Here is a 21,218-nt window from a genome sequence, read left to right as displayed (position 1 = left end):
AGAGAAAAGCTTACAGTTTGGCATGGTGGTGCATGCTTTTAATATAAGCACTCCTGAATCAGAGGCATTTGGAACTATGAGTTTGATGTCAATCAAATGGAGAGTATAAATTCCATTACACCCAAGCTTATGCATTGAAGGAAATCTTGGAAAATAGAAATCTGGTAAGAATGTAATTGAATAAGAAGGCCATGTTTCAGTTTCGGGAAGCATATTATTTGGCAACCTGGTTCATTCAGGCTTTACAGTCAATGATAGAAGAAAGGCATTATGGAACCTTCTTCCACGACTAAGATAATAGGCCAGTCAAATGTGATAGTTGTCACTGTATGGACTGTTATTCACAGGCACCATGAATAGAGAGAGACCCTGTGGCGGCCATGGGATCTGAAACATCAAAATTTCAAAGGCTACATTCTGAACACAAATCCACAAATAAACAAAAACAATAAACTTCTACATCTACTACTGGAAGGCCATGCCTTCTCATCCAAGAGTATATCATTTGGGAACCATCCAAGAGTATATCATTTGGGAACCAAGGGTTCAAAAATATTTCTCTGGTGATATATTTTTATCATTTAATAAAGCTTGACCAGGGATTTAGAAAGAAGTCAAGATAAGATATAAGAAACAAGGTCCATGCCTTTTATGCCAGCAATGATAATCTTGGTGGTAGTGGTACACACTTTTAATTTTGGACTCAGATGCATCGCAGTGCTTCCAAGGCCACCCAGGTCACCACAATAGTAAATCAGTCTAAAAGATAATTATAACTGACACCTTTAATACCTACATTAGGGAAGTATACGATGTAGAAGCAAGATCTCTGAGAGGCATCATTATCCAGAGCAAGATGATACTGGCCAGCTGATCTGCTTTTCTTATACTCAGCATGAAATCTGGGAAATAATGGAATTTTTTATTTGAAAATGGAAACAAAAGGGAATGATTATTGGAGACATTAATGAAGCATCAGTTCCCCACTGTGCCTTGCCTGCAAGAAATATATTAATTAATCACCTGTGGCTACCCCTCAAATTCCATTGACTATTTGAAATACATGTGTCAGTTGGGATTAATTTGATCATCAAAGTCAATTGGAAATGCGTGTGCAAACTGTAAAGCAGATTGCTGAAGTCCCCAAACCAGGTGGTAGATAACCATTATCTGCTGGAATAATAGATCCTACAAATGCAACAGAGGAAAACCTAAGAGTTGGTCACTCTGTAAAAGTTTGTAGTTTTTGCATCTCTGTTGTGGAACAAGTCACAAAGTGAGGATATTTTTTAATCTGTTTTCCAGGCTCTGAGTGTGGTAGCATGGAATGAAGTTGCTTTCACCTTACACACAGAATAGTATCAGGAAGGTAAAACTTGAAGATAAATTCCTTGAAAATATCCATAAAGAAGGGGATTGAAGATGGCTTGTTCTCAGGTAAACGTATGCACAAGAATGTGACAGGTCTAAAGTCCACAGAGAAATAATATATTTGCACAGATCAACATTCACTGTAGTTCCTCATTGTAAGAAATCTTTTTTCAGGTTCTATTGTATTTTCAACAGAGATTCTTTATTAGCACTCTCATTTCTATGCTGTATCTCACTTTCCACCCTTCCCTGCCTCTTGTTTCCCAGTATGGCATATCTATATCCATGCATACTCTGAAGGATTTACAAAATTTCTGATACGAGAGATTAATATCGATACCCAATTCCTACTGAGGACAACTTCAGACGATATTTATCATTGAGAAAAGGCACAAAATTGATGAGGATTTTAGATGTTGGGTACTTTGTTCTCTTTTAAAAAGTCACAACATCCTCTCTCATAAGTTATAGATTTGAAAATTTCAGATTAATTACTGTTAGTACAGCAGCTCTTTAGTTAAATAATCTTTCCTGTGGGGAAAATTAAGGTCTTAAACCATCATTATAAGGAGAAACAATTTTCATTTCAGAGTCTGTTGACATTCGAGGATGTGGCCATCAATTTCTCTAAGGAGGAATGGGAATGCTTGAATACTTCTCAGAGGGATTTGTACAGATTTGTCATGTTGGAGAATTACAGCAACCTGGTTTCTGTAGGTGAGAATAAATCATTTTCTGATTACTGCTTAACCCTAGGAATGTCTAACTTCCTGTATTATAATTTTAAATTGTTTTCTATGAATAATTACCAGCTCCCAATTATTCCTTGACATTGGTGAGTAAAATATTGGCTATTTTTTCTTATATTATTTTAAATGATCTTTTAATTTAGGCTAACATATAAGTCAATCCCCTATGATAATTTTGCAGTCATTCAGGTGCAGTGAAGTGTGAATACAATTTGAATCCAACAATTATATATTTGAAAATGTTTAATGGAAGGAAAGTTGAAGGTATACAAAATTAAAATTAATTTCTTAAAAGTTTTAAACACCTGTCAACTATGTACTGATAGGACTTCACTTAAGAGTCTTTCTATACATTCCTTTATGATCACTGTGTACAAGCCTGTGTTGTAAACCAAATATTTTCTACATTATGTAAAGAAATTTTCACATGTCTCTTATAATTCATAGGACTTTCTGTATCAAAACCAGAGTTAGTCACCTGTCTTGAACAAAATAAAGAACCCTGGATGGTGAATATAAAGGACTCAGAAGTCCTGGAACCAGGTAAGTTGAAAGGGAACAATGGTTCATGTGTGAAATACAAAACAATAAATGTCCAACAACTGCAGTTTGATTAGCCCTGCTTCTTATTTGAAGTTATGCACAAGTATTCATTTCATGATTGTATACTAGGTTCTGGCACACAGAGATTGCTACATTGTTTTCCTTCATTTCATCAGAATAGTCACTCGATAATATTTATTTTTCCCATAGCATTTTGGCAATGTATGTATGGCTTTATTTCATATTCTAATATATATGTGAATTGTTCTGAAATATATCAGTGAACAATGGATTATATTTTCTAGTGTTTTTCTATATTTTTGAACATTTTTGCAATATATCTGCATCAATTTTTTTTCTTTACCTCCTTGCCTACCATCACTTTATTACATGAACCCAGCGTCATTACTTCCCTAACCCATCTTATTTTATTAGCACACGATCAGAAAATACATAAAAAATAGAGGAAAATGTGTTCTGGCCAAGTATTTTGGAAGAAAAGTATTTGAATATATTGCTATATCCTGGATTAAGCAAAAGAAAAACAGATTTTACTACTCCTGGGCATCAGGGACCACATATATGTTCCTATCAATGATTTATGTCTTTAGATCTCCTTTCCATGAAGAAGCTGACATTTTGGTTGTCTTGAGCTTGTGTGGGTTTTGGCCTTTCTGTCACAAACTTGGTAATTGTATGTTCCTTTGTCCTATACTATTTGTAAGCTTCTGCTTCATTAAGTCATTCATTTACAGTTTCTTTCCTTTATGTTCTCTCTGAATTCATTTATTCATTGGTGCCTGCACCATGATTGGAGTGGTAAGAAAAAATAATCCCAGTTATAGCTTAATTTTCCAAAATCTGAATAATAAACTTTTCTAGTGAAGGATGAGAAAGCCAACAATCTATGGGTTCAGCACTATAATATTAGTTTGGTGCCATGTTCCTTTAGTGGAATAACAATAGTTTTTATTCTAGTGCCTGAGCCAGTTTGGTCTCAGTTTCTTGGCTCAAATAACAGTGTCAAATACGGTTTCTAATAATGGAGTTGGCAGTAAAATAGTCAAATATTTATTAGTTATTGTGAAAACATCTGTGCCAGTTTTGTATATCTCTTCTAGCCTAGTCAACATCTGTGGCCACGTGGTCCATAACTTGGAAAATTGATGACTATGCTCTCCTTGTGTAGCAAATATAGTACTTTCAAGCACTTGAATGTATCCAGTTGAATACAAATTTGATATAAATCCATTCAATTTTTTCAATATTCTGGCATCATCATTGAACTCTTGAGCATAAATAATTACAAGGACAATAAATACCCTCTATGTTTGGGTTGTAATAACAGAAAATAATATAGGTCATTACTTATACCAGAGATTTTGTTTGTTGGCACATGATTTTCACTTTGTATGTTGTCTACGCTGTAGAGGCAGATATTCCCTCATCTGTTCTTAATCCTTCTAGACTGTTTTGTCTCTACCAACCATGTCCATACAGTCACTTATGAAAGAAAGATTCTGCGTCTTAATGTCTACTTACAATTTTTTGTCCACGAGCTTAGTCTTCTTATTTGCTAGGGTTTTTGTAAATTATCCCATCTATATTAAACGGTAGCTTTGGATTACATAGGTAATGACCTGGAGTCCTGCTTCTTGGCAGCTACTTGGCATCTCTTATCTCTGTCTCCCTTCTAACTACCTCTTTGTTCAGAATCTCTTCCTAGCTAAATTCTGCCTATATATTCTCCAAAAGTCTTTATTCATAAAACAATAATACACACACACACACACACACACACACACACACATATATATATATACATATATATATATATATCATGCTAAATGACATCCTCCATGATCTCCTCTTTTCTAATTAAAAAGAAAGTTTTATCTTTACCATAATAAAATTGTCATCAAGTAAGATTTATATTTATAATGTTTAGCACATTTACATTTGACCAAATCTAATGTTAACAGTTTATCATCTATCCTGTCTTTGTGTGTCTAAAATTTTATGTATTATTTATCTTTTATTATATCTAAAGGAAAATCTTAACTTTAAGCATTCAACTCAACTCAACAACTCAACTCCATCAAAGAACCCAGAAGGATATAATATGATACAAGTAAACAGAGAGTGGGTTGTACATAACTTTTAAATCTCTAGAGTTGTCAGAGACACCTTGCTGCCTGTACAGTCACACAAAGTTCCTCTGTAATGCTGGGGCTTCCATCTTCAGCCTACATGCATAGAGTATTTGTGGACATTTCAGTGAGGAAGGAAATTTGAAGATCGTTTTTTGTCTTACACTGGCAAAGGGCATCAGCTGCTTTCTTTTTTGTACATTTTAAAGCACCATATTTAATTATCTTAAATTACTCTTTAATCTCTGACTTTTACTCTTTTTCTTTTTTCTTTTTTTTTTTGTTTTTTCGAGATATGGTTTCTCTGTTGCTTTGGAGGCTGTCCTGGAACTAGTACTTGTAGACCAGGCTGGTCTTGAACTCACAGAGATCCTCCTACCTCTGCCTCCCGAGTGCTGGGATTAAAGCCATGTACCACCAACGCCCGGCTCTTTTACTCTTTTTCTATCAAGTTTATGTACGTCTTTTAAACACTGTGTGACCTATTTACATTTCTTTTTGTGTGAATCTGTCCTTATTGGGTATCCACAATTAATTTTATGAAAATGAGTGTTTTTAGAAAAGTAATCCATGGTTGTGGTAACCCTGGATAATGGTTACTTCCCTTTCTCTCTTTCAATATGTCAAAGAAATACCAGCTCTGGGAAGCAGTATGTGGCATGCCATCAAGGTTTTTCTTCGGCCATGTTGCACACTGTTTAGCTTGGAAAAGTCTCTGTGTACTGTGGTGGGAATCTGCCATGCTCTGCTCAAGCCTGAATGCCACAGCAGGAAGCAACCATTTCTTAAAGGAGCCTTGCATCTTATGACCAGCAGCAACAGAGTCTATCTGAAACTTTGTGGCTACCAAGAAGGTCTTTTTTAGGCTTTATGTAGAAATTTTTATCAAATCTTGGTACCTATTTTATTTTTGGTTGTGAGCCTGGCCCTTAATGGCTGAGCTATTCCTCCAGTCCATTGGTACCAATTGTGGAGGAGACACTTCTCTGCCTGGGAAATGGTCCTACTAGATTACTTTCTCTCTATATTCTGGGTCCACAATTTGGTTTTGAAATAACCACTCTGAGGATTAATCTTTACTTATAATAGTTGGGCTAAGGTCCTAGGCTTCTTATTGGCTAATTCTCTCTAAGAAATTAATCATTTTCTATTTTTCTTACTTTTCACATAAATTAAATAACTTCATCTTATGTAGAAATCTTATTTCCCTCTCCCTCACCTCCTCTTACTCTCCCTAAATGTGTCCCTTCAAACCACCTCCATTTACTCCTTATATAGGGTTAGGCCTCTCATAGGGAATCATCAACTCTGTCCCATTACTGAGGGCAGAACACAGCCCACACATGTCTTGGTGAGAAAGGACACCAAAACACCAGTATAATACTAGGGATAAATATTGATTCAAATGCCAGTGGCCCATAGACTGCCCAGTGACCAAAATTGACACACAATTTCAGAGGCTACGTTGGGTTTTATTCTGATGTCCTAGATGTCAATCTGCAGTACATGAACTCCCACATGTTAAGGGCAGCTGTTTCTGTGGGTTTCCCCAACATGTTATTGCCCTGTTTGCTCATCTTTCCTACTTTTCCACAAATGGACTCCTGGAGTTCAGCTCAGTGCTTAGCATTGAACATCTGCTTTCACCAGCTACTGAATATAAGCTCTGTGATGGCATAAATTAGCCATCAATCTCATTATAGGAGAAGGGCATTTATGGTGGTCTCTACAATATTGCTTAGATTCTTAGATGGGGTCATCCTTGTGGATTTCTGGGAATTTCCCTAGTGCTAGTTTATATTTGACCACATAATAGCTCCCTCTAACAATGTATCACTTTCATGGCTCTCCTTCTCTATTCTTTGCCCAACTCGACCTTCTTGATCCCTCAGATTCTCCTACATCTCCTCCAAAGCCACTCCTCTCTCTCTTATATCCCAGCTCCATGTGACACTGCTCCCAGTTTACTCAAATATGGACCATTTGCCCTCCTCTGGGGTTCATGTTTGTCTCTCTTATGGTAATCCTTGTTTCCTAGCTTCTTTAAATTATAGATTGTAGGCTGGTTATCCTTTCCTTTATCTAATATCCACATATGAAAGAGGGCATATCATGGTTGTATTTTTATGCCTAAGTTACTGGAGCCAGGGTAGTATTTTCTCTTTTCCTTCATTTGCCAAGGAATTTCAAGATGTCATTTTGTTTTAAACACCGAGCAGTAGTGAACTGTGTATGTGTGTCACATTTTCATTATGTATTCTTCAATTGAGGAGCATATATATTGTTTCCATGTTCTGGCTATTACTCTTAATTCTGGTATTAACACAGTTGAACAGATGTCTTTGTGGTATGAATGTGCATCTTGTATATGCCCAAGAGTGGTATTGCTGGGTCTTGAGGTACATCAATTCCAAATTTTCTGATTAACTGCAAAACTGATTTCCAAATGGGCTGCACTATGTTGCACTCCCACCAGCAATGAAAGAATGTTCCCTTCACTCCACATCCTCTCCAGAATAAGCTTTTATTAACATTTTTGACTTTAGCTATTCTGGCAGGTGCAAAATGGTATCTCAGGGTTGTTGTGATTTGCATTTCTCTGATGGCTAAGGATGCTGAGCATTTCCTAAAGTGACTTTTGGCCATTTTAGATTCCTCTGTTGAAAAATCTCTATTTAGTTTTGTTCCCCCAATTTTAATTGGATTATTTGGTGTTTTTGTGACTAGCTTCTTGAGTTCTTCCTATATTTTGGAAATCAGCCTTCTTTCAGATGTGTGTTTGATGAAGCTGTTTTCCAGTTCTGTGGGCTGCTGATTTGTCTTGTTGACTGACTCTGTCATTTGCCTTAAAGAAGCTTCTCATTTTCAAGAGGTACCATTTATTAATTGTAGATCTTGTGTATGTGCTGCTGACTTTATGGTTAGGAAACATTCTCCTGTTCCAAATTGTTCCAGGGTCCTTCCAATTTCTCTCCTAAGAATTTCAGTGTGGCTGGATATACAATCTTCTCTATGTCAGCATTCAGCTATGTTATCATCATTTGTCAAAGATGTTTGTTTTCCAGTGTATAATTTTAGCTTTTTGTCAAAAAATCCAGTGGACATAAGTGTATTGATTATATCAGAGATTTCAATTAAATTCTATGGTTCTTCCTGTCTTTTTTTGCCAATAACAAGCTGTTTTAATTGCTATAGCTCTATTATAGATGATAAAGTCAGAGAGAGTGATGCCTCTGAAATTTCCTTTATTGCACAGGTAAATTTGGCTATGCTTGTTTTTTTTCCATATAAATTTGAGGATTTTTCTTTCAAGATTTGTGGAGAATTGCTCCTGGATTTTAATGGGGATTGCATTGAATATGCAGATTGCTTTTTGTATGATTGCACTTTTCCCCATGTGTACCCTACCTAGTCAAGAGCATGGTAGATTTCTCAATTTTCTGGTATTTCTCTTAATTTCTTTTTTAAAAGAATCAAGTTCTTGTCATACAGGAAGTTCATGTTTTTGGTTAGAGAAACCCCAACATATTTTTGGCTGTTTGTTGATATTTTAAAGGGCAATGCTTCTCTGATTTCTTTCTCAGATCATTTATCTTCTTTATATAGTAGGGCTACTGATTTTTTTTTTATTTTATCTTGTATCCTTCCACTTTTTTAAAGGTGTTTATCTGATGTAGGTGTTCCCTGATAGAATTTTTGGGGTTACTTATGGAAACTCTCACATCATCTGCAAACATTGAAAGGTTGATTTCTTCCCTTCCGATTTTTAACCATTTAATCTTTTCTTGTCTCATTGCTTTAGCTAGAACAGAAAGAACAATATTTAAGACATATGGAGAGAGTGGACAATCTTGGGTTGTTGCTAATTTTCAAGGAATCACATTGAGTTTCTCTCCATTTCATTTGATTGTCACTGGTGGCTTGCTGTATGTTGCCTATATCATGTTTTCTTATGTTAGTGTTATCCATGTTCTCTCCAAGATCTTTACTTTGAAGGCGACTGGGATTTTTTCAGAGGCATTTTCAGCATTTAGTGTGATTAACACATGCTTTATTTTCTTTTATAGTTTGTTTATACTGTGGGTTACATTGATGGATTATTGTATGTTGAATCACCCCTGTATCTCCGGGTGAAGCCTACTTGATCATGGTAGATGATATTTTGATGTGTTCTTGGATTTGACTTGCCAGTATTTTATTGAGTGTTTTTACATCAATTTTTATGAGGGAGATTGTTCTGAAGTTCTCTTTCTTAGTTGTGTCTTCGTGTGGTTTGTGTCCCAAGTTAATTGTTGCTTCATAAAAATAGGTGGAAATGACCCTTCTGCTTCTATTTTGTGGAATAACTTGAGTAATATCAGTTTTAGCTCTTTTTTGAATTTCTGGTAGAATTCTGCTATGAAACCATCTGGCCCTGGGCTATTTTTGTTGAGAAACTATTGATCACTACTACTTTATCATTAAGGGCTTTAGGTCTACTTAAATTGATTATCTCTTCTTGATTTAAATTTGGAAAGTGATATCTACCCAGAAATTGTCCATTTCCTTTAACATTTTCCAATTTTGTGGAATACAGGTTTTCTAGTTCTCAGCTGATTATTCTCTGCATTTTCTCAGTGTTTGTTGTTATGTTTTCCTTTTCATTTTGTTAATTTGCATGTTCTCTCTGTGCCATTTGGTTAGATTGGATATAGATTTGTCTATCTTGTTGACATTCTTGAAGAACCAGCTCTTTGTTTCAGTTATTTACTATATTGTTTTCTTTGTTTCTACTTTGTGGGTTTCAGCCTTCAATTTAATTTGCTGATGTCTGATTTCATGGATGAGTTTGGTTCTTTTCCTTCCAGAGCATTCAGTTGTTCTGATAAGTCACCAGTGTTGGAGTCCTCCAATTCTTTTATGTAGGACTTTAGTGCTATGAACTTTCCTATTAGCACTGCTTTTAATGTTTCCCAAAATTTTTTGTATGTTGTGTTTCATTGATTTCTAGGAAGATGCTAATTAATTTATTTGTTTCTTCCTTGAACAAGTGTGATGCAATTTAGCACTTTTCAATTTCTATCATTTTGTAGGCATTCTTCAATTTGTGTTCTTTTGAATTCTAACTTTAAATAATGGAGATCTAATAAGACACAGCATGTTATTCCAATTTTACTTTAATTTTTGAGGTTTGCTTTGTTCTTGACTATGTGGTCAGTTTTAGAGTAGGTTCCATTAGCTACTAAGAAAAAGGTGTATTCTTTTTTGTTTGCATGAAATGTTTTGCAGATGTCTGTTAAAACCATTTGAGTCATATCTCCTGTTAGTTCCTTTATTTCTTTATTAGGGTTTTGTCTGGTTGTCTGGTTCAGTGGTGCATGTGGGGTGTAAAAGTCTATCACTCTTACTCTAGGGGTTTAATGTGTGCCTTCAGGTTTAGTAAGATTTCTCTTTCAAATATATGTATTTGTATTTGGGGCATAGATATACAGAACTGAGATTTCATCTTGGTCAATTTTCCCCTTGATAAATATGAAATGACCTTCTTCATCTCTTTTGATTGATTTTACTTTGAAGTCCAATTTTTTACATATTAGGGTTACTACACCAACCTCTTTCTTAGGTCCAATTGCTTAGAAAAAATTTCTCAAACTTTTACTCTGAGGTAATTTTATCTTTGCAGTTGAATTGTATTTCTTATATGCAGGAGAAGGATAGATTATGTGTTCTTGTAAATTCTATTAACCTGTGTCTTTTTATAAGCAAACTGAGACCATTGATATTAATAAGTTTTGACAACGTTTCACTTTTGATTCCTTTTTATTTTTGGATTTGTTGTTATTTGTGGTATTTTATCATGTGTTTGTGTGTGTGTGTGTGTGTGTGTGTGTGTGTGTGTCTGTGTGTGTGTTTCCCTTTTTTTGAATTTTGGTAATCTGGTATTATCTATTTTGAATATTTTTGTGGTTGTAGCTAACTTGCTTAGATTGGAGTTTCTCTTCCAGTACTTACTGTAAGGCTGGATATTGGGATAGTTTTTTAAATCTGGTTTTGTCATAAAATTTATGATTCTCTCCCTCTATAGTAATTGAGAGCTTTGAAGGTTTAGTCTCTGTAGAACATGTATCAAAGTCCTCTGACTTTCAGATTTTCCATTGAAAAGTCAAGTATAATTGTGATCTGTCTGTTTTTCTATGTTTCTTGATCTTTTTCCTTTGCAGCCTTTAACATTCGGTATTTATTTTGTATGTTTTGTTTTGATTAATATTTAGGATGGTAATGTTTTGGGGTCCAGTATATTTGGTTTTCTGTAAGCTTCATTTCTTTTCATAGGCATTTTATTCATTGGGTTGGAAAAGTGTTCTTCTATGATTTTTTTTGAATATGTTTTCTATGACCTTGAGATTGACATCTTCACTTTGTACTATAACTATTATTTTCTGGTTTTGTTTTTCAATGTCCCAGATTTTCCTGGATACTTTGTATTAAAAATTTGTTGGATGTTTTGGCTTATGGGAATGCTGTCCCCAGTTGCCTAGGTTTTAAGGAGATAGGACGGACATGTGATATATCCCAGGCAACTAGGATCTAGAGGCAAAGGGCCAGTGCTCAGGTTGAGGGTGTCACTTACCTCTCTTGGTGAAGATGGGGAAAATGGTTCAATGACAACAGATGTAGTGGTGGATGATTTGGTGTGTGGGTAAGCTGCATCCAGGTGTCTGAGGATTCATTGGGCAGGGGTGGGGAGTACTATGTGACCCAGGCAATTAGGGTCCAAAATATAAGGGGCTCCAGTTGGGGCAAAGTCATTCACCTCTCCTGGTGTGGGGACAAGGCTCCAATGGTGGCAGATGTTGTGCTAGAGGTTTTCCTATGTCACCCACTTATATTAATCTATGCCTTTGGCTTGACTAGGTGATACTGAAGGCTACATGTTGTTTCTTCACAAAGTTTTCCTTCCCCCTGCCTGTTTGTTTGACATTAATGCCTAGCTAAATTCTGCCTTTCCATTGTCCAATAAATTCTTTATTCATCAATTGATAAGAGAAATGAATGGATCCCACCCAGAAGAGGAAATACACAAGATCTCCTGACATAATTGGGAGTGGGGGAGAGAAGTGTGTAGTCATAGAGTGAGCAGCAGAGAACAGTAAGAGGGAGGAGAAGATGAGTGATCAGAAATATAAAGATGAGTGAAAGACAGAAAGAGAGAAGGAGGAATGTGATACTTTCTTAATGGGAGGAATTAACAGATTGGCAAGATACCTAGCACTAAGGAAATTTCCAGGAATCTACAAGAGAGATCCCAGTGATGAAGCTAAGCAATAATTGAAAGGGCATATTACTGACCTTTCCATAAAATCCCATTGATTACTACCAAATTTAACATCATGAAGCCTTCATACACTAACTGATGTAACCAGATGCATAGATAAACATCTAAACATTGTGTTATAGAGAGGCAGGAGTGCTAATATGAGCAATGGAGTCAAGATCCTGTTGGGAAATCACACAGAAATAGCTGAACCAAGCATGTGGTACCTAAGTGAGTCTAGTCTTGACAGCTGGGAAACCTGCATAACACTGAAATCAGCACCCGAATGTGGGTGACAGTTAGGAGCTTGGGCAGCTACTGGCATTGGAATCCATAATTATTATTAGTGTATTAACTGGCCTTTTGGGACCCAACCTAGATACAGAGGGAAAGGCTTTGGACATGCCCCAAATTATGTGGCAGGCTTTGATGATTCCCCATGGAAGGTATCAACCTCTCTGAGGAGAGGATGTTGGTAGGTTTGAGAGAAGGTGGGGGAGTGGTAGTATTCCAGGAAGAGGAAACTGGAATTGGTATATAAAATAACATTGTTTTAACAATAAAAAAGACAAGAAAAAACAAAGGGAAACATATAGTCACAGCATACAAAGGGACATGGCCTAGCTCTATACCATCTATTTCTAATGAGAGTTAAATTATTTTTACACATATACATATTTTAACAAGCATCCACAAAACAATGTGCCTTATGGTTTTCAAAAGATTTGTCATGTGGTCAAGAGGGATAACATACTGTATAAAGATGTGTCCCTTCAAATCCTATAATGACAATTATATTCCCAATACAGACAGTCAAAAAGAAAAGTTATCAATGTCTGAAGTATGTGACAAGACATTTCCTCATAGTTCAACACTTCCAGTTCATCTAAGGATCCATGATGTAGAAAAATCTTACAAATGTAAAATAAGTGGCAAGTCCTTTAAGAAAGCCTCAAACCTTAAAGTTCATCGAATAGAACACCCTGGAGAGAAACCTTATAAAAGTTCAGATTGTGGAAAGTCCTTAAAAAAGAGCATACATCTTCAAGAATATCAAAGACTACATACTAGAGAGAAACCTAACAATTGTATTGAATGTTACAAGTTCTTTACCAAAGGCTCCCCTCTTAATATTCATCAAAGAACACACGCTGGAGAAAAATCTTACAAATGTTCAGATTGTGGAAAGTCATTTACTGTTGGCTCAAGTCTTTAAGTTTATCAAAGAATACACACTGGAGAGAAACCTTGCAAATGTTCACATTGTGAAAAGTCCTTTAAAAGAAGTACACGTCTTCAACTTCATCAAAGAATACACACTGGAGAAATACCTTACAAATGTTCAGATTGTGGGAAGTCATTTATTAATGGCTCAAAACTTCAAGTTCATCAAAGAATACATACTGGAGAGAAACCTTACAAATGTTCAGATTGTGGAAAGTCCTTTAAAAGAAGCACATGTCTTCAAGTTCATCAAAGAATACACACTGGAGAGAAACCTTACAAATGTTCAGATTGTGGAAAGTCATTCACTGTTGGCTCAAGTCTTAAAGTTCACCAAAGAATACACACTGGAGAGAAGCCTTACAAATGTTCAGATTGTGGAAAGTCCTTTAAAAGAAGCACATGTCTTCAAGTTCATCGAAGAATACACACTGGAGAGAAACCTTACAAATGTTCAGATTGTGGAAAGTACTTTAAAAGAAGCACATGTCTTCAAGTTCATCGAAGAATACACACTGGAGAGAAACCTTACAAATGTTCAGATTGTGGAAAGTCCTTTAAAAGAAGCACATGTCTTCAAGTTCACCAAAGAATACACACTGGAGAGAAACCTTACACATGTTCAGATTGTGGAAAGTCATTTACTGAATGCTCAAATCTTAAAGTTCATCAAAGAATACACACTGGAGAGAAGCCTTACAAATGTTCAGATTGTGGAAAGTCCTTTAAAAGAAGCACATGTCTTCAAGTTCACCAAAGAATACACACTGGAGAGAAACCTTACACATGTTCAGATTGTGGAAAGTCATTTACTGATCGCTCAAATCTTAAAGGTCATCAAAGAATACACACTGGAGAGAAGCCTTACAAATGTTCAGATTGTGGAAAGTCCTTTAAAAGAAGCACATATCTTCAAGTTCATCAAAGAATACACAATGGAGAGAAACCTTACAAATATTCAGATTGTGGAAATTCAGTCACTGTTGACTCAAGTTTTAAAGTTCATCAATGAATACACACTGGAGAGAAACATTACAAATCTTCAGATTGTGGAAATTCCTTTAAAAGGAGCACAAATCTTCAATATCATCAAAGAATACACACTGGGGAGAAACCTTACTAATGTTCTGGTTGTGGAAAGTCCTTTAAAAGTAGGACACAACTTCAACAACATCAAAGAATACACACTGGAGAGAATCCTTACAAATGTTCAGATTGTGGAACATCCTTTAAAAAGAACATACAACTTCAAGTTCATCAAAATGTACATACTGGAAAGAACCCTGACAACTGTAATATATGTGGGAAGTCATGTTTGAAAGACTCAAATTTTCAAGCTCATCAAAGAATATACACTGGAGAGAAAATGTAATAATATTCAGATTGTGGTAAGTCCTTTAAACAGAGCTCAAAACTTCAGCTTCCTCAAAGAATAAACAGTGGAGAGAAACCACGTGATTGTAATGTATGAGACAATTCCTTTAAATGGAGCCCAACACTTCAAATTCATCAAAAAGTTCATACTGGATAGAAGCCTTGCCATTGAGAAGCATGTGGCAAATCATTACTAAGAGCTCACTATATTTCATCAATGAATTCTCTATGAAAAACTGTTAAAATATACAAAGTGTGGCAAGTTGTGTGCCTAATGATTCTCATGTTTAAAAACACAGCACAACCAGAGAAGTCATAATCCTTAATATTTCACAAGTCTGTTACATGGTATGTCCTTTTTCCATGACTCATCTGTGCAAAACCTCACTACATCCATATATTATAGAAAGTTTATAAATGTGAAGCACTTGGGAAAACCACTTCTTGGTGCTTAAGTCTTAATGATCATCACAGAATCCATACGAGAAGTACACACACAATATTAAAAATATGGCAAGATTTTTGGAGTGCCCAGATAGTCAAACCCAACAAAGCATCACCAATGGAAAGAAACATAACAAATGTACAGTGTTTTAAATGTTTTAAATGACGCTCAAAATTTAGAGCACAATTGAAAATTCATGAAAGAGACCAACTCAAAAAGGAATTCCTTTCCCAAAAATCATACAAAAATAAGGATCTTTACATTTTAAGTAGTTCAAGAAACCTTTTATCATATGCTGAAACTTTATTGAGTTAGATGAGTGGCATTCTGAAGCCTTAGGATCATTGTCATTTTAAAAGCATTATTCCAAGAAATAAAATAGCTATTCACAGAAATGTTTTTGAAAACAATCTACATATGCAGCAATATATCTCTCTGTACTACAATGAAATCATTTATTAAAGTAATATAGGATAAATTTGATAATAGTTGAAGTCACAAGTAATTTAAAATGTGAATTGTTATGCCAGTGTAAATTTACTGATAACAATCCAATATGACATCACTGCAGAATTTTGGGTATATTTTATGAAACAGAATATTGAACTCATTGTTAATAGTTCTCATATAACTATCATTGTATTTCTATTGTTTGCAGTTTTATACAATGTAATATATCTTCCTTAAACTTAATGTTTATTCCCATTTTCTCAATTATCAATAAATACTATATAACTTGTGTTCAATTACTGCTGACTTGCATTGGTGAACATCCATTTTATACTACTGTAGGGTAATAAGAATCAGGAATTGCAATAAAAAAATTACCAGAAAATATGAACTGAAGATATAAAACAAGTGACTTTAAGAAATCTATAACGGTTTGCATCATTAGAAGTAGGTGTGGGCGGAAAAGAAGGCTTGAATATGTGAAGACCTGATTGGGTGTGTGAGTAAAGTTAAGCTGTTTACATAGACAGAGTTAGGTCCCAGACCAGACACTGAGACACAGCAAAAATGTAAACTTACTGAAAATTATTTTCCCTCATTGAATGAAGCTATGAACATTACAAATCCTTCTGTGTTTGTATGTGGTTTATGTAAAAATTCTCCAGATATTTTACTATCTTCAGATACTTTTTCCTTAACAGTTGAAGATTATAGAATCTGAAATTACTGGGATAAGACAAAAATGCCTACCTGCATAGGTTTAGATAATAACCCTGCCACTCAAACATAATCAATATGTAATAACTCTTTGAATCTATTTGTATGTGGGTATTACAGGCACAGAGATTACTAGGTGTGGTTGTTTCCATTCAAAAAACTTGGAACACCTGCTCAAAGCTTTTCTTTTGGTCCCTTTTTTATCTGTATACATTTTCTTCATTCTCACACCACTCCACTTATATATGTCATTGGAGACTTAATGGAGAGAAAAAGCAATAGCCTAATAGTCTTTATTCAAAAATCAATAAGATATTTGAGTGTGTGAATTTAATTGTATTCAAAATTTCGCATCAATGTAGAAAACCTCTTGATTATTAAGTACTAAGCAGTCTGAGAGTAAGAATTCCAAATAAAATTTTCTAGATAGTAAAATGAAGAACAATTGGCAACTCTAACTATTCTTAGAATATGTGCCAGTGAATAACAGTGTAGTCAGCAGACAAGAAAACAAGCTGGAACTAATTTTCACAACAGGAAAAAGGACTCAACTAACCATGAAATTCTTGTTTCCTCAATGTCTTGTTTCATAATATATATATATATATATATATATATATATATATATATATATATAGATAGATATGTATAGATATATATTCATCTCTTTTTAAACTTGACAGGAATTTAATTTATTTTAGTGAATAAAGTGGATTATAATCATAGATATAATACAAAATCTATATCTAAAATAGAGAATTCTACATATCGTATAATCCTGCCCCAGAATTTGTACCTTATGAAAAATTTATTTTGTATTCTGTATAACTGATGCATGCTAGATGATTATTCTGAAAAAGACCAGCTGAATAATTTTTCCTATATTTAATTGCACAGTGCTGGTTCAGCCATATCAAATAGAAATTGAAAAAGTCATAAAGCCATAAGAGCAGCTTAACAAGTTCCAAAAAAGTTGAGACATATGATGGTTGCCTTGTCATTTTTGGTTTTGATATTTGGATGTTGCACACTTAGGGAAGTATAAATACTTACACAATTTGGAAATATTAGATCATTGAGAATTTTTTATGCATCACTTTTGCCTTCCCGCAGAAGTGCTTCTTCTCTATTTAAGGAGACATCCTTCCTTTTCTACATTTTCCTTACAAATTGGAGATTTTGACACATACAGATGCCAAAGGTTATTTTATGAGACTTGAACATCTGACTCAGAAGTTACTCAGAAACTAGATAATCAAAGCAAAGTAGAAAAAGTTCAATCAGATTCAATTGGCTGCAATTCAGATTGCAAGCCTATTCCCACTGTACAATTAGGTACTTATAGAACAACAAAGTAAAATTAGATGAAGACAAGTTATCTACAAGAAAGCCTGCTCCAAGACCACCTCCAGAGTACAGAAAAAATTCCTCAAATTCTTCTAGGACTAAAATTTTCTACCTGAGGAGAAAAAAGGAAATACATAATTTCTGATTGAAATTTTCTCTTTTAGTTCATCTGACAAATCTCATTCTGAAAAATCTCTGTCTCCAGATAGCTACATTTAAAAATATAACCACATATCTTCCATTATGTAATGCATCTCTCTACTGCAAAGCCATGAATCTCTCAACAGTCACACCTCTCTTCTGTGTAGCTTAACATTCCTTGCCTCTACACAGATACAAGTAACCATGGAGTTACAGCTTTCACCACACAGCCACATCTCTTCCTCATATAAATCTCTCTAACATACATGTCTCTCTTCTATACAGCACATCTGTCAGATATCTGTAACCACCTAGGTAAATCACTTCATAGTTTTCTTTCACTTCTACTTAACATCTTTCACACTTCTATCTTCTGTCAAACTTTTCTTACACAATCAGTTACATCTCCCCTTACAGCCTGCTCATCCCTTTCTCAGGCCTCTATACACATGTCTCTTGATTTCTTTGCACACATCTCCTGTCCTGTATTGTGTATAACTCTCTCAACACATAGCTTTCTCTCTCTGGTGCACTCTCTTCTACTTAGAGACACATCTCCTCCCAGAGGAAAAACTCTGAACAAATGGTATTAATATTTTGGGGGTGACAAATTATTTCTTCAGTATACAATAAGGAAGAATCATGTAAAACCATTTATACCCACGCTTGGAATTGCAGAATGGCCAGCCAGTGAACGACCATGCATGCAGCTCTAAGTAACAAGTATTCCCCGATTGGCAGTAAAATTGAAATTCAGTTTATTATTATATGTTTTCTCCCTCTCATCAGTCCCAGCTAATTATGTTTTACCACTTTAGAATAGGCCTAGTCCACTGATCCAGTTCACTCCCCCTTAAGCCTAGTGCTGTGGGAGACTTGTCCTCATGGATGCAATGTTTTGCTATGTGGATCCTCAACTATTTGGAGCACATAGCTGACTCTCTCCCTCATTATAGTTTTTTTCTCATAATGTCCCCATGTTATTCAATACATTTAAAATTACTTTCCCCTGAAAATTAATTTGTTGCTGTTTTGAGGTACAGTCTTAATCTATAAGGCAGGGTACCTGGAAAGCTTTGTCATTTTCCTTCCTCGGATTTTTTAAATTGATCTTAATGGTGGCTCTTATTTAGAATGTATATACTATGCACTGAGTGCATTTGGAAGCATACATATTCCCCCATAAACAGAATTTTGTTTGTCTTATATGATTTTTGCAGGCACATGTATGTCTCTTTTTCAACTTACTGGTCCTTTGCAAAAAAATAATTCTTAATGTCCCCATTTGCTACTGTTCTAACTTCTGTGTTTACCTTACTGTAAATGAACAAATTTGAGCTGCAATCACCAGACCAAAGCCTTGTCAGACCTTTCCAACAGATCATTAACAATTCTGGTACATTTGTCTATGCAAATTTTGCAACATTATTTGTCATATTACATGGGAGATCTTCTGGGACCTTGCTATGTTTGATAGCCTGATTTAGGGCAGAACTTGATTCTTTCCAAAATCATCTTTCCTCAAGCAAGAACATTGTCATTCCAATAATACCTATCTTTGGCTTTGTTCTGATGACATGATTTTTCTTCTGATTTGACAAAAAATGAATTACATCAATATATATTTTGTGAAGTTAAATTTGCTATTTCCCCCTGTTATATTTTATTCTCATCTTCAGTGAAGGATTATTTGAAGGGTGTGGTGTTGAGCTGACCAGATTCCAGGCTCAACCTGGTAGCCACCAATCAATTGTTCATGATGTTGTAATGCAGGAATTCAAATTCCTGTCAAATTGTGGACTCCAGGCATTCAGGTCCAGAAAGATTATTATGGAAGCACAAATATGGTAGATGGAAACTTTTGACTATTGATTTTGGGTGATTTTGTGTATATTGCCTCTGGGCCTTGACAAGTTTCTCAGTACTAGGAAACACTGTGGAATGACACCTGCAATCTGCATTGAAAGAATCTATTTTTCCAGGGAGATGTAAAGGATATAAACTGCTGGCTTCTATAAATGACATGGCAGCTTAAGAAGTCTCTGTAAAATCAATCCAAATATATCAGTCAACTTTCCAACAGAAGTGGAAAACAGGAAGACAGAAAGAAAGAAGTACAGGGAGCGTGTACACAGCATGTGAAGGGTGTGTGATAAAAATTCTTTGCATACATGTATGAAATTGTCACAACCAGCTACCATACAAAATATATAGATTTTCTGAAAGCAAGAAGTCCATTTACTGACAGATACTCTTCTCTAATGTTTATGATTTCACATTCTATCTCTCGTCTGTGCTGATGCTTGAACCCAGGGCATCATGCAAGCTAGGCAAGTGCCACCACACTGAGTTAAACAGACAGCTGTGGCAGATGTCATTCTCAATAAATTAAACCCTCAGATATAGTTTCACTTTTACAACAGGATGACATTTCCTATTAATAAACTCACAAACAGAAAATGGTGTCATAAATTTGGTGCAGAAGATATGCTCTTGTGTTGCCAGCACTGGTTTGTGGCCTCCAGACTGTTCAGAAACCTTTCTGAAAGGCTATATAAGGTATTATTTTAGAAGTTTTATCAGAGGTGTTCCAGTAAGACAGAAAAACAAGAGAAAGTACCAAGAGACAGCAAGAAATACAGAGGAATGACTCTAAAATAGCAACCAGATGAGTTGGGAATTTTGGGAGAAACAACAGCATCTTTGTAAAAAATACCACTATCAACATTTGTGCTCAATGGGTGGAAACACATTTTCTTTTCAGGGGGTCCCAACTAGAAGCTGTAGAATTTATGGTACATATCTGTTTCATGTATTGAGGAACTAAATTGGCTGTTTATCAATGTAGCTCTCTTATTTTACACCTCAGCAGCTGTGTATAAGTTTCTGATTACTTATACTTCTTCTACATAATATCTGACTTTTTAAAAATTGTACCTGTTCAAAACTGAGGATGAAGTGGTGTCTTCTGAGTTTGCTTTTCATGTGTTTATTGATAATTTTTGTCTTTAAGAAAATTGTTCATCACCCACCCCCACACAGCGCAGAGGTGAGCTGTTTTGGCACCTGCCTTGTGTCTATCTTCTACCTTCCTACACTGGGACCTCTTGTCCTTGTGTCTGCAGGCAGGTCAACTCAGCACCAGAGGACCAAGCAACCCAGAGTATGCTGACATTTCTGTGGTAGTTCAGTTCCCATCCACCTGGAGAGTGAGTGCCTCAGACCCACCTGCACACACCTTGAGACCAATCAGAGTATCAGAATGAATTCTGAAGAGAATCTTATACCCATACACAATGAGGAAGGAAGAGCCACCTCAAGCACCCACTGGAAGAATAGATGGGAAGACAAAAATATAAGAATACTTCCAACAGCATGAAAACCAATAAGACACCAGCAGAGTCTAGGACATC

At 35.4% G+C, this 21,218-nt stretch overlaps 1 protein-coding gene and 1 pseudogene across 1 annotated transcript; both read left to right on the top strand.

Moving 5' to 3' along the window:
* The first annotated feature begins 1,307 nt into the window (after nt 1–1,307).
* On the top strand, nt 1,308–2,737 carry LOC113839044 (protein ZNF738-like). Its single transcript, XM_027434504.1, has 3 exons — nt 1,308–1,437; nt 1,962–2,088; nt 2,568–2,737. The coding sequence occupies exons 1-3, from the start codon at nt 1,423–1,425 to the stop codon at nt 2,735–2,737; spliced, it is 312 nt and encodes a 103-aa protein (XP_027290305.1). The 5' UTR covers nt 1,308–1,422.
* A 9,531-nt stretch (nt 2,738–12,268) lies between these two features.
* LOC100758060 lies at nt 12,269–14,504 on the top strand (annotated as a pseudogene).
* The last annotated feature ends 6,714 nt before the right edge of the window (nt 14,505–21,218 follow it).

This window comes from Cricetulus griseus, chromosome 9 (genome assembly GCF_003668045.3).
Source record: "Cricetulus griseus strain 17A/GY chromosome 9, alternate assembly CriGri-PICRH-1.0, whole genome shotgun sequence".
Lineage (NCBI taxonomy): Eukaryota > Metazoa > Chordata > Mammalia > Rodentia > Cricetidae > Cricetulus > Cricetulus griseus.
The sequence above is the reverse complement of the archived record's forward strand: the minus strand, read 5'-3'. Positions and strand labels throughout refer to the sequence as shown.